This window comes from Eucalyptus grandis, chromosome 7 (assembly GCF_016545825.1).
Source record: "Eucalyptus grandis isolate ANBG69807.140 chromosome 7, ASM1654582v1, whole genome shotgun sequence".
NCBI classification, from domain to species: domain Eukaryota; kingdom Viridiplantae; phylum Streptophyta; class Magnoliopsida; order Myrtales; family Myrtaceae; genus Eucalyptus; species Eucalyptus grandis.
In genome coordinates, this window is record NC_052618.1 from 51,204,966 (window position 1) to 51,220,122 (window position 15,157).

A 15,157-nucleotide genomic window follows, 5' to 3' on the forward strand; every position below is an offset into this window, starting at 1 on the left:
AAAACGAGTCATTTTTCCCAAAGCAAATGGTCCATAAGTTTTGCCTTCGCTCAAATTGAGCGTTTAAAATCACTTCACAGTCGAACAAAGAGTTAGTGCGGTTTCGCTATGCCTCGGTATAAAAGCAGAAGCATAAGTTAAAAGCATGGTAGTATATACTAACGTCCGCATGATTGACGAATTCTTTGCCACCAAGAAGAAGCACACGAACAATTATTGAATCTGAAACATGTTTTGATATTTTAGATTTGTTCCTTGCTATCACCTAAGGTGGGTTTTCATAATAATCCTTCCAGAGTCCTACGGTTGACAGTCCTACATATTCGGCTCTCCTGAGAAAAATACATCGACATCGACGAACAAGCTACAACAATATTGAGCTTATCTCGATGGGATCTCTGTTATTGCTCCCATATATACAACAAAAGAATGACAAAACTGCATTGAAACCGGTGTATTTGGTAAGCAGTCGCCTGCGAGGAGGCATCCCTTCTCCTGAAGCCATCGGGCTTGGAACTGTCCACATCCAGTTCATCGTCCCGGGACCATGCGACATCCCTGAATTTGATGACGTGGGATCCGGCCTGAGAATCCATGGTTCGCATGAGATTCCCAATGCGGCAGAGTGGCATTTTCAAGCCCTCAACGAGGGTGTCTCTTTGATCTTCTCCGTCTGCCGAGGAGTTTCAGCATGTTATCTGTGACATCAAGTGGGGATTTGTCATCTTCATCACGGGTTTCGTCTGAAGTGTGAGTTAACCACGCTAATGCTTCTATAGCAGCCTCCCTCTCCGCCAGCTGCTTATTTTTCCTGGGCTTCCCGACAAATTGCATTCCCTTGAACTCTACGAGCGCCCTAAACTCGTTCGTCTTCAGGTGCTTTGTTTTGTATTTTGGAGGAGAGTGCCCCGCTCTCATCAGCAGAGTTTGGAGCAAGCTCTTGGGATTTGTTCCGTCTCTTGTGAATTTGTTGGCATCCGAAGGTTCCTTGGGCTTTCTGCTTTCTCGGCCAAACACAAATCTCCCTTCACATTGGTCCCCAGAAACGAGCTCTTGGACAGCAAGCATAAGATATTTTCCTTCCTTGTGAATGTCCATGCGGGGATCCTGAAGCTGCAGCACCAATAAGGTGACTGTCAATTTATCTTCTCAGGTGAAGTACAATTTCTAGAATTCCAAGATGTGTATGAGAAAATGTCTGCCCATGGGCAAGATAATGCTGGCATAAACCAGATTACAAAAACTAAGGACCCAGCCAAGAATGTGAACCTGCCATCACTGAATACAATATCAAGGAAATGATCACTCATTTGTTATCAAAGATGTATGGATAGAAGGCTGTATTTCTAGAACGTGCATTCACATTGCATGCAGGATGAATTTTCGTTTAGGTATGTCCAGTTCATTATTCTAGCCTTCTAATGTGCTTGTAAATATTACATTTCCATCCGGTTTTCACAATTTTCATTCTTCACAAGTGTACTAAAAGGAAGAGAAAAAACAGATTCATTCATCAATTTTTTGACTAACCTTCTTTTGAAGCAGCTTATCAAGCTCCTCCTTAAGCTTCACATAGCATTCTCCCAAACTTGGATCCATGAAAAAGTCAACATACCCTTCCAGCATTTTCAGATGCCCAGCCTAGGAAAAAGCAATATAGCTATTAAGGAGCCAAGCAATAATATTTTTGAGAGAAAGATGACTATCTTTCAGCAGGAATCACCTGTACTCCAAGGCTAAGAGCACCACCAAATAGCATCAATATTGAATCAGATACACCAGTTGAATCCCGTAAGAAGACAGTATTCACTTTAATCTTTTCTCCAAACACTAGCCAGGGATAAGGAATTGTCGAGTAGTTCGCATTGACAGAGTTCTGCAGAAGAAGATTACTAGCAGTCAAAGAAAAGATCACATATACCCTAGGAACCAGCTGATGAAGAGGGAAATTACATCCTCCAGCAGCAATTTTGCAAAATATTCAAGAAATGCCTGAAAAATAATCCAATACAATCAAGCGATAGGAAGACAGCATAATGAAATTAGAAAACAGTTTTGCCCTCACTGAGATGACTTCCAAGATTCAAATATTCATCTATTACTATCAATTCGTCAAAGCACGAGCACACATAACAAAAATCTGTTTCACATCTATATCAATTTCAAAATAGGGAAAGAGTGGGGTCAGTTCTCTACAATATCCAATAGTCCAAAAGAACATAAAAGTGTCCCATAGACTTAGAACATGAGACGAATGGCAGACTTCACATACCGCATAAAGTAGCACCTGGCCATCATCCATCGTTTTGAACGACATGGATGTTTCCCTGTGCTGCAAATATCAAGAGGAATTATAGTGTCTTAGAGATGCACGAATTTCCAATAAATAGTTAGAGCTAATTTTTCGATTTCAGGAACTTACAACTACAGACGCAATACCAGGAAAAAGGCCACAGCAAATGATTGCACGGACAAGTGATTGATTGTGGCTTAATTTATTATTAGTACTTGAATCAGCTTCTACCAAGCCAGCATCTTTTAATATGAAACTGAACTGCTTCCTAAGAGAATGGATAGCTTGCAGAGTTTGGGGAGAGAGGAAATTCCTCCAGCAGTACTCATAAGCTGAACCTTCTCTCTCTGCATCTTTCCATCCCTCATATGCACGAACAAGAGCCATGTGGTCACTGTAGTCCTTTGCAGAGAACCTTGATTTTGCTGTCCCTGCTAACTATATATTAACAGAAGTATCAACTGATGAAGTGCATCACAATAGGAAGATGACTAGTTATTGACCAGGTCAGTTGTTCGATTACACAGATGCAACACAAGAAGAAGAAACTAATAACTGCTTCATATAGTTGAGAAAATTTCCAGACATCTAATCTAACATAAAATAAGAAAAAAACATAAAATGCACTGCAGAGGTTGTGCCACATGTCGAAATGTTCCTTCTTATGGACGCAGGGGATGAACAATGTGTCGGTCAGATCCATAAATTGTTTCTCCTTTCTAATTGCTCAGATTTATTTCAAGATTAGTCTATTTAGAGACCCATGGTAGCATCGGCTGGCAAATAGTTTTTAATATGGTTGACGAATCATGCTCAAGGACAAGTATGACAAGTATAAAAGGGAAGTTAGTACATGAAGAGATTGATAATTTAAGATGACCAAATGAGCCGGTTTGAGGAATAAAGGGAGAGAAATTCAAATACCTCCTTTTTGTCTTGAGGCAAAAGGAAAGGATCTCTCACACTGAGTGCTGATACTATGGTAAGAATAGGATCAAAGCAACGCAAAATGGCACCCATAATGAGCATTTTTCCCAGCTTTGGATCAACTGGAAGAACTGACAAAAATTTCCCTGAAAGAATAAAAGGCAGGCAACATGATTGAAATTCAATCACAACAAAATTCTGAAAACTGCTGCATATAGTGAGCATGCATATTTCCATGCAAAAGTCTGAAAAACTAACCAAGATTTGTAAGATTTTCCTTCTCATCCAATGCCCCAATCATTTTCAAAAAGTCAACAGCATTTTGGACCTGTCATGAGGATTTTGAAAAAAGTTGTGAGAGAGAAAGCCTAGTAAATTCATTAACAAAGATAAGAATCTAAAAGTAAGCATTTACTCACAGTAAGTGGTTCTGGTGGCTGTAGTGCAGATGATAGGAATTCCCCTATACTGGCAACCTGCAAGCTTTTTATTTGCAGGCAAAGAGAGTTCAAAGGAGTTCTCAAAAGTTCCGGAAGTTGATACTCAGCAAATGCTTCATAAACACAGCGGGGATATAAGTGGTAACATTCGCCTGGCTGTACACGGCCTGCTCTACCCCTTCTCTGTAAGTCGATAAAGCAACACACAAATTTAATACTGTTAGATAGGCTTAAATCCTAGGGTAAAATAACAACTGCCATATATGGAAAATGTACATTTAGATCCATATAATTACCACACTGTCCATCAAATAATTTCTCTTTGGTAAATGATTGCAATGTCTGGGAATACCTCTCTGGGCATATTAGCACACTAACAGCAAGGTTAGATAAGACAAACCTGTTTGGCCGATGCTTGTGATATCCAAGAAGGTAGTAGACACGGTGTGTTATTCAATGCATCATAAGTGGTCTCCTTTGCTTTTCCACAATCAACAACAAATACTATGTCATTGATTGTAATACTTGCTTCGGCCATATTGGTGGCAAGAATTATTTTACGCACGTTGAATGGCGGTGCCTCAAATATTTGTCTCTGTGGAAAAAGAAAAATGAAGAGATAAAGCATCAGGAAAGTTCCAAAAAGGAGAGTTTGCATATTCATTGTAATCTCTTTGCTAGCGGATGTCAATATTCAGCTAATACAAGGTATAGCGACCTAACACTTGGCCCTCAATTATATTGTGAAGCATCTTCTTTACCATTTTCCGTTTAACTTGCTTGATAGTTCTCAGAAAGCATGCGAATGGAAGTTTATCACTTCCCACCTCTGTTGCCACTATTTTGTATGACAGTCCTAGAAGAAGTGAAGGCACTTACATAAGGCTTGAAAACAAATTTTGAAGGCAGCATCCTGCCTGTGATTTTTCTATAAGCACTGTCTAAGACGCAATTTTCAACTTGGCAAACATGTCATGGCAATGAGACACTGATGACACCAATAAAGTCAACCATTAATAAGGCATTATCATCTTCATCCAGGGACAGCAAATAAACAACATAATAAAAAGCCACAACATGCTTTATTTGTGATAATAGTAACTTTCTTCACACTGAAGCCATCAGCATGATAGCTGACGGTACCAAGCAAAATAAAGAGAGAGAGCTGTATTACTGATTGGCGCCCGCATGTACAGTTGAAGTGAGTAACAAGCACATCCAAAAATCTTTCTCAAGTGTGAAGAAGAGATATGCAGAGGCAGTCCTACCTGTTCAGATGTTGCCATTGAACCATGACATGTTAAGAGCAGAACCCTGTTAGGGTCTCCCAGAAGAGGATGAGCTTTGAGTTGATCCCTTAAGCAACTTATATCATCCCATCCAGTCATGAAAACTAGTACAGCACCTGGTCTTTCTTTTCGACATATGTGGCATAACACTGCCTCAATAAGATTGAATCCCATGCAGTCAGGTGTCCAACATGATAAAGAATCTCGCACTCTAGAGCTATAATTTTCAAAACTTGATTTAGTAAGAACATCCTGCGGATAAAAGTAATATAATAAATTAGACCATGCATCATCTATCTCACGGAAGTAGTTCTTACTAGAGATGACAGTAGAAGTTTCAAACCTCAACAAGAGCAGTAATCTGGTTTTTCTTCTTCCGTGGTGCTAGCTGTCTCTGCGTTTTCCACAATTTCTCTTGACCATAATCATCTATTTGATTGAATGAGGTCATCTTGTATCCAGTAATTTCCAGTACATCTTCTAAAAAATGAGCTCTCACGGGGTGTGTGAATCCCTAAATTCAGCCACCACTCAAGTCAAATTATCGGTAGACTATTTAACTCCAGAATAAAAACTCAACCAGAGTGAATTCTATGAAACAAACTATTTAATTATGTATGGAGGAAGCTAGAACAAAAGCTGCTGTCGTGACAATATAAGAGAATCAAGAGCAAGACAAATAAAAATTAAGAATAGACTAGAAAAACTCAGAATGAACAAACAGAGAGTTGAAGGAGGTGGAAAGAGTGGCTTTCCATGAACACAGGAAGATCAGCTCACACAAAAAGGTAAAGAAAATCTAGAGAGCCTCTCCCACGTGAGATAGAGTAACTCAATGCTAAATTTATTGTCACTTTCTCACCACCAAGAAAATTAGGTCTCATTCATTTAAACGACATCGAAATCAAATAAACTTGTACGATAGAAAAATTACTCCCAAACAATCAAAATAAAGGATTGCCAAGTTTGTAGAGGTGACTTCTCCCCAGATATTGTAAAGGATTCTACTCATAGTATTCCCCATGCACTGTACAGCACAAGGAAATCCCCAAGAATCTTGACTTCCAAGGTTAGAAAAATATTTCGTGAAGATCATGAATTATGTCACAATTTCCATCAAAATTCTCAGAGATTTAGGTATGGCATAAATCAACTGCAATTGGTCGAATTTGACGAGTTTAAAATTGAGACTAGCTGGTCCTAAGCAAATTCATCCCGCCTTTATAGTACACTGGAATCAATAATCAGAACTGGTAATCCTCGCTGTATCTTCAAAGACTCTATAAGAACAACATGGCGTGTTTCAGTGGATGAATTGTGACAACAGTAAGTTATGTAGTATGGCTAACCAAATTTGCTAATGAAATTCACAGTCCTCTCTTCATCCTCATCAGATGCAAGATAATAACAATTACCAACTTCATTTAATTGCACTTGTCAATAGAAGAATGATCAACTGATGAATTTCACAATAATTTGGCCAGACAAGACCGTTTTCGAAAGTGACACCCACATAGAAACCACAGAACAGACCTGACAACTGCAGATAAGATACATGAAATCAGTGGCATCCATGAATGTAAGTTCTTACCGGTATATGAATAGTTGGGGCACCTCCAAAATAGGTGGAGAATAACTCCGCATTCAATGTGGCACTCATCAATATTAATCTCAAATCTTGACGGCGAGGAAGAAGATCCTTTAGGACAATCAAGAGGAAGTCTGCAAATGAAATGTAAGAAGTCAGAAGACCAAAGCTTTTACCACTTTTAATGAAGCAAGAGGAACATGAATTCATTAAAAACTGCACCTTCATTCATGCCTCTCTCGTGAATTTCGTCTACAAATACATGGGTTATACCATTCAGGTTCCGATCACTCAGCAATCGTCGTAGCAGAATTCCACTGGTACAGAAGAGCAGATGTGTATTTTTTCCCTTCATCCCTTCTAGCCGAACTTTATAGCCAACCTATCAAGAAATCTATCTGTGTCGTCGTATAGCAGAACCAATACAAAGAATTTAAATAAAAGTAACAAATGAGATGAACAAAAATTGTGATGCACTTTAACTAGGGAAAAGGCTCACTGTTTCACCAAGAGGCTGTCCTCTCTCAGCAGACACTCTTTCGGCAACTGCCATAGCAGATATTCGTCTAGGCTGAGTGCAAATTATGCTGCAAAATGCTCCCCTACCAGATTCTATTTCCGACTCTAGGATATATTGAGGAAGCTGAGTGGTCTTGCCACATCCAGTCTCCCCAGATATTACAATGACCTACAATGGCCAAAACAAAGAGGGAATAAGAAAACCTGCTTGCAAAGAAGCATCCTCTCTCTTTTTCTAAACATTTCCATGATCGTAAATAAATCAACCAAGCCAGACCCATTCAAACATACTGAGCTTCTCCAGATAAACTAAGAATAATTAATAGGCAAATATTTTTAGAATTGTGCCCAAAAAGTTTGATGGCAGTGTTAGGATAAAGATAAACATTATTTGCTTAGATCTGTTATGAGAAAATGAGGTGTGGTTATAGATCACGAGAAACTTATACTTAGGCTGTAGCCCAACCAAGATATTGACAGGGTCATGAATATGGAAAAGAAAAGGAGACGTGCAACAGGACCATGACTGGAATGTGCACTGTAAACATCTTTCACTCGAATCTGACTTAACAATTAGATCTCAAAGGACCAGCACTTCTTGTATAGAGTTTGCCATCGCATAGTCAGAAATTATTGACAGCTTCATTTCCGTGACTCAGCTCTATTGAATTATGGATGGAGACACTCATTGAAAGCACAAGAAACAAATAGAACATAAGACCAGATGGAGACACACAGACTCTCACAAAAGCCAGTTTGTCTAGATTTGATAAAAATCAGACTATATTCCATAAGAACCTGATTCCTCGCTATCGCCTGGAGCAGCCTATCCTTCTCCCTGAATGCAGGTAAGGATTTCCGAAAGTCCAGCATTTTCCTGCCCTCCGGTGACTCCTATCAAGGAAGGAAAGGAGATAAATTAGATGGCATCATTCTTCGGAGTATGACTTTCATGACATTACAGTTATTAAATGCGGCCAGCTTCTTTTTCTGATCACAAAAAGAAGAGTGAGGCCAAAGAGGATTTTTTTTCACTATCCACATCAACTAAGGGAAAGAAAAAAGCCAGTCTAGAATTCAATTAAATCTGTCTAACCGCGATGTTCTAATAAGAATCTAGAGTTTCATAACTCAGTGCCAGCACATAAGTGGAATAAGCTCGACAACATTCCTCTCAGAAAAATACAGGAAATAAAATTAATTATTGCAGTGAACCAAATGTGCTGCGAGGATGGGAGTAAAGACATTGATCGACAAGCAACTACCAACCCTTAAGACCAATGGCCTCACTATAACACAAGTGGGATAAGTTTAGCTAATGGTATAACCTCAACCGAGCAATGTAAGACGGCACAATTGGGAAAAATACTGACAGATAAATACCAAATTAGTACGGTAGAGCACTTGGAGTACCTCGACAAACAGGAGAAAAAACATCATCACAAAGTAAGTTATGATTCACACCTGCCAAGCTCTTTGCATGTTACGCATCCGCAAGCTTCTCCTTTGAAGTACCCTTTCCATGACAGAACCATCAAGAAATAACTCTGGATTGTCATCTGGATTGATCTCTTCAACTTGATCAGCTGACTTAACAACACTTGCCTCGTCGCCTTCTTTACCAACTCGTAATTGGATCCTATCAAGATGTTCCTGAAGCAAGCCCTCAACTCTCCTTTGCAGGCCTAGAGGGATAACCACCTGTAACAAATAAGACATTTCAGTTCCACTTGAAGGATGAAACTTAGATTTAATGAGTACCGAGGACTTTCGATAATCTTTACGAGCTCCACAAATTCATTACCTCTCTTTGAGGTCGCTTATCATCAAGATCTGGCCGGTAGTTTGGGAGAGGAACCTTGCTCGCGACCACTACTTTTCCATATACTTCGCTGTAAAAGCATATGAAGTCGACTGAGCAAGGAAAGCCATAATTGGATAAAAATGATCAATGCACGAGTCTAAAGCAGCCACTGCCTCTTAACCTGTAAAGCCCCATCCTTTTTGCCAGATTAGAAATCTGCTCAAAGTCTCTTCTATCCCTTTTATCTCGAGATACAATTTCCTGGTCCTTTTCGCTGCGCGAGAGCAAGCTGAGCTTCCACTTCCATTCATCGATGTTCGCAACCGAAGACGACGCCTACAAAGAAGACAGTTTCCAAGACACGGAACAGCCAAATGTTTAATTCCGCTTTCAAACGCCGAACGGAACGAACTGGACATTCGACCAAGCCTGTAAGCCGAAGAATGCCACCCAAAAAAAGAAGAAAAAAAACACAAATTTTTCAAAAGAATCGCAACCTTCTCGTCATCAAAGCCAAACCCATCTCCCAAAACTGTACACCAACACTAAATGAAACCGAAACCGAAACCGACCAGAACAAGACCGAAGAGAGAAGAGACGAGGACAACCTTGTGGCCCTCGAAGTCGACTTCGTACTCATCGTCCGAGAACTGCTCCGCGGCGTAACCGCAGAACCACCGCCTCGCGGCAAGAGACCTCCCTTCGCAGAGCGCCGCCTCAGAGAACAGGCCGAACAGGGAGCTGCAGGCCCAGCTCCGCCCGTCGACGGAAGCGCGGCGTGGCGTGGGCTTGGCGGCGCGTCCCAGGAGAGCGCATCTTAGCATGATGCTAGGCATGTTACCGATGAAGGCGATTGAGACGTCTCCATCTAAAGAGCCAAAGCCGCCAATTCTTCGGGCATTGGCAGTCTGTCTCTCTCTCTCGACTGGAGCAGGAAGACGAAGCTGAGCTTTCAGGCGTCGGAGTGCGAACTCGACCGGGGCCTTTTCGCAGGGGAACACTCTCTCGTGGGCCTATCGGCGAGCGCGGCTGCAAATTAGCATGACTAATCCTAAGGGCACGCGTTTGGTAATCTTAGCCGGGGAATTTTTTTTTTTTTTTTTTAGAAATAGTTCTCTTTTTTTTTTTTTATTCCGAAAAATAATTTAAGTAAAAGAACGCATTTAATAATTATACAAAATTTCTACTTGAAATAAAAAATAATAGAAATGCGTTTGTTAACGCGACAATTTTTTTTTTTTATATTTATTTATTTTTTTTTATTTTTGTTCATCGATCACCGACTACCATCGCCAGCTGCCGTCGCCATTACACAACGTCGCCCATCGACAATGATAGTTGGCAAGCGGCAACGAGCGGCGGCAAGCGGCGATAACTAGTGATGGCGGTGGTCAACGATGGCTCGGGCGGTTGGAGGTGGCCACATGAAGAAGAAATAGGAATAAAGAAAAATAAAAAGAAAATTGGCTTATTTCTAGAAATTGTTCTCAATAATTAAAAGTAACCTTTTTTGTTTCTCTAAATCTATTCAGGGTTAACTTTCTATTCCGGTGGGAGAGAAAAATAATTTGGGGTTACCAAATAGATTTGTTTCTTTTTTTTTTTTGTTCCAAGGTTTGTTCCAAGGAACAAAAGAACAAAAATCCAAAGGAACAGAAACGTTATCATATGAAGCCTAAATTACCAGAGAGTTCGAAGAACTATGTGAAAATAACAAATTTTTATGAGGAAACAAAGCAAATTTGTCAAGTTCATTAAGCTCCAAAAGTATCGGTCATTTGACCACCGCTTTGTGGCCGCAATAGTTTGGACTCTCTCCTCATCACGGAGGGAAGGAGTTCGAATCCCCTCACGATCGCTGGGGTCTTAGGTGACGCCGGAATGGTGGGTCCACCCACTTATGTGTCCTCTAGGTTTACTCGTAGGCGCTACAGGTGTCCCTCGGAGTTTACTCACCGGTTGCCGGCTGCATGTTTGTTTAATTGTGTTTATGTTCCTCAAAACAAAAATTGTTTGTTTGTTTAATTGTGTTTTTATTCCTCAGAACAAAAATTGTTTGTTTAATTATGTTTCTGTTTCTCGAACAAAAATTGTTTGTTTAATTATGTTTTGTTTCTCAGAACAAAAATTGTTTGTTTAATTGTGTTTCTGTTTCTCAAAACAAAAATTTTGTTCTTAGACATCACTAAGCGGGAATACTTGTTGATGTTTGTGGAACCCGTTGCTCAGTTGGATCCTTCTCCCCCTTCTTCCCCCACCCCACCCCAACCCCACCCGTTCCCTTTCTCCCGGAGCTCCAGTCTGCTCTTGGGGCCGTGTTTGAGAAAGATGGGCCATGGCAGGCCCAAAGTAAGTCGGCCCATTTTGGGAAGAAACTATAAAGAGCTCCGCAACCGCAACACGAGAGCAAAACAGGAGGCCGTCGTCGTCTTCTCCTTCTCCTTCTCCTTCTCCTCTTGACTGCGCGGCGTGCACCGACCACCGGAAAACAAGTACTTCGCCGGAATCGAATTGGTGAGACGCTGGAATTCCTATCTTCTTCCCCTTCCGTCGCCTCGCCGGACGCTATAATTCTGCGTCCGTGCCTCGTCCCTCGAGTTGTTTTCCGGTAATTTGAATACCGGATGTTTCTGTTCCTTCCCCTCTTCCTCTTCTTCTTATCTTGTTGATTTTCGTCGTCCTGCTCTCTAACTAAGCGGATTAGTTTTCGGTGATTACTGCCCGTGATGCTGCTTCGATCGAGGCCGTGTTGCTTCTGTGACTTTGGCATGTAACCCTTACTATTTGTGAAATGATTTAGGTTGTTTTGGAATTGTTCCGGCTTTTCGGGTTTTGTTACGTGACGGCACGGCTTTTTCGTTTCTTTATCTTTGTCGCAGGTCTGATCAATTCGAGCTCGTTTTGAAAGGGAAGAAGGCATGTCGAAGACGCTGGTGCAGCCCATCGGGCAGAAGAGGCTGACCAACGTGGCCGTCGTCCGGCTCAAGAAGCACGGGATGCGCTTCGAGATTGCCTGCTACAAGAACAAAGTCCTTTCTTGGCGCTCTGGCGTGTGAGTTGCCTGCTTCTTTGGTACCGCGTTGAGTCTAAATGGACGTATACGCAGCTTGTTGTGTTGAATTTTGAACGGCGACTTCGCTGTATAGGGGAATTATATATCCATGATTCTTTGTCAAGTACTTGAATTTTGAATTATATGTATGTGAGCATCGAGAGTGTTGTAGATGGAGAAAAATATAAGTTCTTTGTGTTTTCAATTGATACTTCTTCATATTCACTTGAATTGTGGAAGAGTACCTGTTGATGCTTCCTTCTGTGTTTCAAATATTATATAGAAGAGAAGCAAATACTTAGGGTGCTGACTGTAGAGCGTTGTGCGATGTAAATACTTAGTTCTTGCTTTTTGTGATAATCTGGAACAGCGAGAAGGATGTCGATGAAGTACTCCAGTCGCATACTGTGTATACGAACGTTTCAAAAGGAGTTCTTGCCAAGTCAAAAGACCTGACGAAAGCCTTTGGGACAGATGATCAGACAAAAATATGTTTGGAGGTCAGTGACGAGTGGAGGATTATGTGTGCACATACAATATTCTCTGGGGGTGAATTGGAATAGATGTCTGCTGTTCTCAAGTCTTAAAACTTGTGTTATTTGCATCTAATGGTCATGTAGATTTTGGATAAAGGAGAGCTTCAAGTTGCTGGAAAGGAGAGGGAAATCCAATTTGCAAGTCAGTTTCGAGATATTGCCACAATCGTTATGCAGAGGACGATCAATCCTGAAACTCAACGCCCTTATACTATTAGCATGATTGAACGACTAATGCATGAAATTCACTTTGCTGTTGATCCGAATAGCAACTCAAAGAAGCAGGTATCAAGATATTCAATTTTGATGGACTTATTAAAGAAATCTTATTAAAAATGTTGGACTTTGCAGAATAGTTTGTTTTCATACCATATACAGGGCTTGTCAGCTTTAGAGTATCATGATATTTTACTGTTGGATTTTCTTATCTTTTCTTTTCTTTTTCCTTGCTTTCTCATTTAAATTCTGTCATAACCTTCTTTTCCCAGTTTCACATATTTATAGAGGAACTTTAGACAGTTATTGCTTTGAACTGTGCATGCAGAAGATATGCAAGACCTGCATCTCAATGCTTGTATGCAAACTTTTAATAATACAAAACCTGATGGAGGAATCAATCTTTTGCAGCTTTTCACATTGAATGTTTAAATAAACTTATATGCTAAATTCTCATGCAGGCACTGGAAGTCATACGTGAACTGCAAAAGCATTTTCCAATAAAAGAGCTCCTATGAGGCTCAGATTCACTGTCACTGAGCAGAATGTTTCTTCTCTCCTGGAAAAGCTGAATGCCTGGAATGCTAGTATCATTTCAAAGGATGAATCTGCAGGTCAAATATTTGTTGTAAGTCTTAAAACATGATCTTGGAAGAGTTGCACTTACACTACAGAAGCCGCACATGAAAACATATATGAATTCTTGAACTCTGAAATTGTGTTCTTCACTTTTCCATACATTTATTGTATCGTCCCCATCACAGAATAAAGTGCATGATTCTGAAATCTCAGAGTATTTCTAATAGCACGATTGCAACATACTAACTTTCAACATTGGATGAAGAGAGTTTAAAGATGACTTCTTTCTTGTTGACTATTGTTTTTCATTTCTATTATCCTCCTTTTAGGAGCTTTTTTTCTCACATATTAGCTAAGCTCCTGCTTCTGTTAGGATAGGCTCTTCAATAACCAGTTTCTCTAATTTATACTTGGTGCAGTTCATTTTTTTCTAGTATGAGAATTAATGATGTCTTTATGTGCATAAATGTTTGGCTAGAGACAATACTCCTCTATAGATGTGTACTCTGCGAGTCTAGAATTTTCTTGTCAGGTGATGAAGTTTGGAGTAATATCCAAAACCCCTCTTTATTGGAAATAACTTGGATCTCTTCTATATTGTTTTCTTGCACCTAGGATGACGGGAAGTTCATTCTTTTTTATGCATTGCAGATCTGTTCTAGATAAGTTGAGATGATGTGGTAAAACCGTAATTTAGTGATGCTCTGTGCCATAGGGATTAGTCTTGTGTGCTTCAGTATGATTTGCCTTTATTTACCAACACATGCATTTTACGCAGATAGGTGAAATTGAACCAGGATTCTATCGGGACTGTGAAGCCTTGGTAAGAAACTTGCAGGGGAGAGTGGAAGTTCTTGCATACTCTGTGCATGCTGAAGGGGATACCCAAGTGGACCACTATGATGATCATGAGGACATCCCATCCCAGTCTGAACCCGATTCGTAGTACACCTAAGTGAGAGGATGCAGAAACAAACGCTCTCGTCTAAAAAAGAGAGCACTGAGGAGGAAGTGAAGCAAAACAAGTGCAGCACATGCAATGCATTGGTAGGGGATGCAAAGCAGTACAGGGAGCACTTCAAGAGCGACTGGCACAAGCACAATTTGAGGCGGAAGACCAGGCAACTCCCTCCTCTCTCAGCAGAAGAGTGCATGGCTGACATGGACTTGGACGACTCGCGAGCAGATTTGAAGGATTACTCATTCTGAAGCCGGTTTTGAAGCTACTGAGGTTTGGGTTTTGTGCGGTCGCTGCATGCACCCAAAATAGAATTTTGGTAAACTAGTCTAGTAAATATTGCGCCCTCCACTTGTTTCTTGGCATATAGTCTGGGGGCGAGGCAGATGGGTTGAATTTATCAAACTCTTGTGTTCGCTTTTTACCTTGTTCACCGTGTTTAGTCATTTGTCGAAACCTGAAAAGTTGGCCTTGTATTTCTGTGAAAGTGTTGGGCAGAAATTTTCTGAGGAATGTGAAGCGACCGCATCGAGTTCCCGAGGACTCGACAAGTCTCGCCGTGTTTTTCCTGTGGCCTTATTCTTTGGTATTCGAAGCCAAATCGATTTATCTTGATGAGCTGCATATTTTGCATATGACACCGTGAAGCCAATCGATCCAATGAAATTAGCATAGACATCGGGTGGAATTGGTAATTGTTTATCGAGGTGAGCATCTTTGATACTTGATGAACCCTAACTTCTCATCTTGATCGAATGCAAAGTTTAATGGAAGAAACAGAAGGAACAAACCTAATTTAGTCAAAGGCAAAACTTGATCAGTAAGTGCTCCAACTTTTCCATGATCATTGGAATGGCTATGGAAGAAGTAGATGTCGCGATTAACTTGCTTTGATTGTTAAGTTTTCGCAGTTTAATTCTCTTAATTATGTGAACAGCATTTGACTTTTTTTTTTT

The 15,157-nt window shown here is 40.5% G+C and overlaps 2 protein-coding genes across 2 annotated transcripts; one reads left to right on the top strand and one right to left on the bottom strand.

Moving 5' to 3' along the window:
* Positions 1–184: 184 nt before the first annotated feature.
* Positions 185–9,856, bottom strand: LOC104454062 (DExH-box ATP-dependent RNA helicase DExH3). The gene is made up of 19 exons (XM_010068783.3): positions 9,469–9,856; positions 9,042–9,196; positions 8,861–8,948; positions 8,521–8,757; positions 7,855–7,950; positions 7,037–7,225; positions 6,760–6,919; positions 6,541–6,671; positions 5,293–5,463; positions 4,929–5,201; positions 4,061–4,255; positions 3,640–3,843; positions 3,479–3,548; positions 3,218–3,366; positions 2,423–2,731; positions 2,273–2,332; positions 1,724–1,876; positions 1,531–1,641; positions 185–1,113 (listed from the first exon to the last, which is right to left on the bottom strand). Exons 1-19 carry the CDS (start codon positions 9,694–9,696, stop codon positions 643–645), a joined length of 3,450 nt encoding a protein of 1,149 aa, XP_010067085.2. The 5' UTR covers positions 9,697–9,856; the 3' UTR covers positions 185–642.
* A 1,594-nt stretch (positions 9,857–11,450) lies between these two features.
* Positions 11,451–14,752, top strand: LOC104454063 (ribosome maturation protein SBDS). Its single transcript, XM_039318367.1, is given in 7 exon segments — positions 11,451–11,468; positions 11,740–11,912; positions 12,283–12,412; positions 12,533–12,733; positions 13,126–13,162; positions 13,165–13,292; positions 14,022–14,752. Coding segments are annotated over 6 exon segments (798 nt in total). The 5' UTR covers positions 11,451–11,468; positions 11,740–11,778; the 3' UTR covers positions 14,190–14,752.
* The last annotated feature ends 405 nt before the right edge of the window (positions 14,753–15,157 follow it).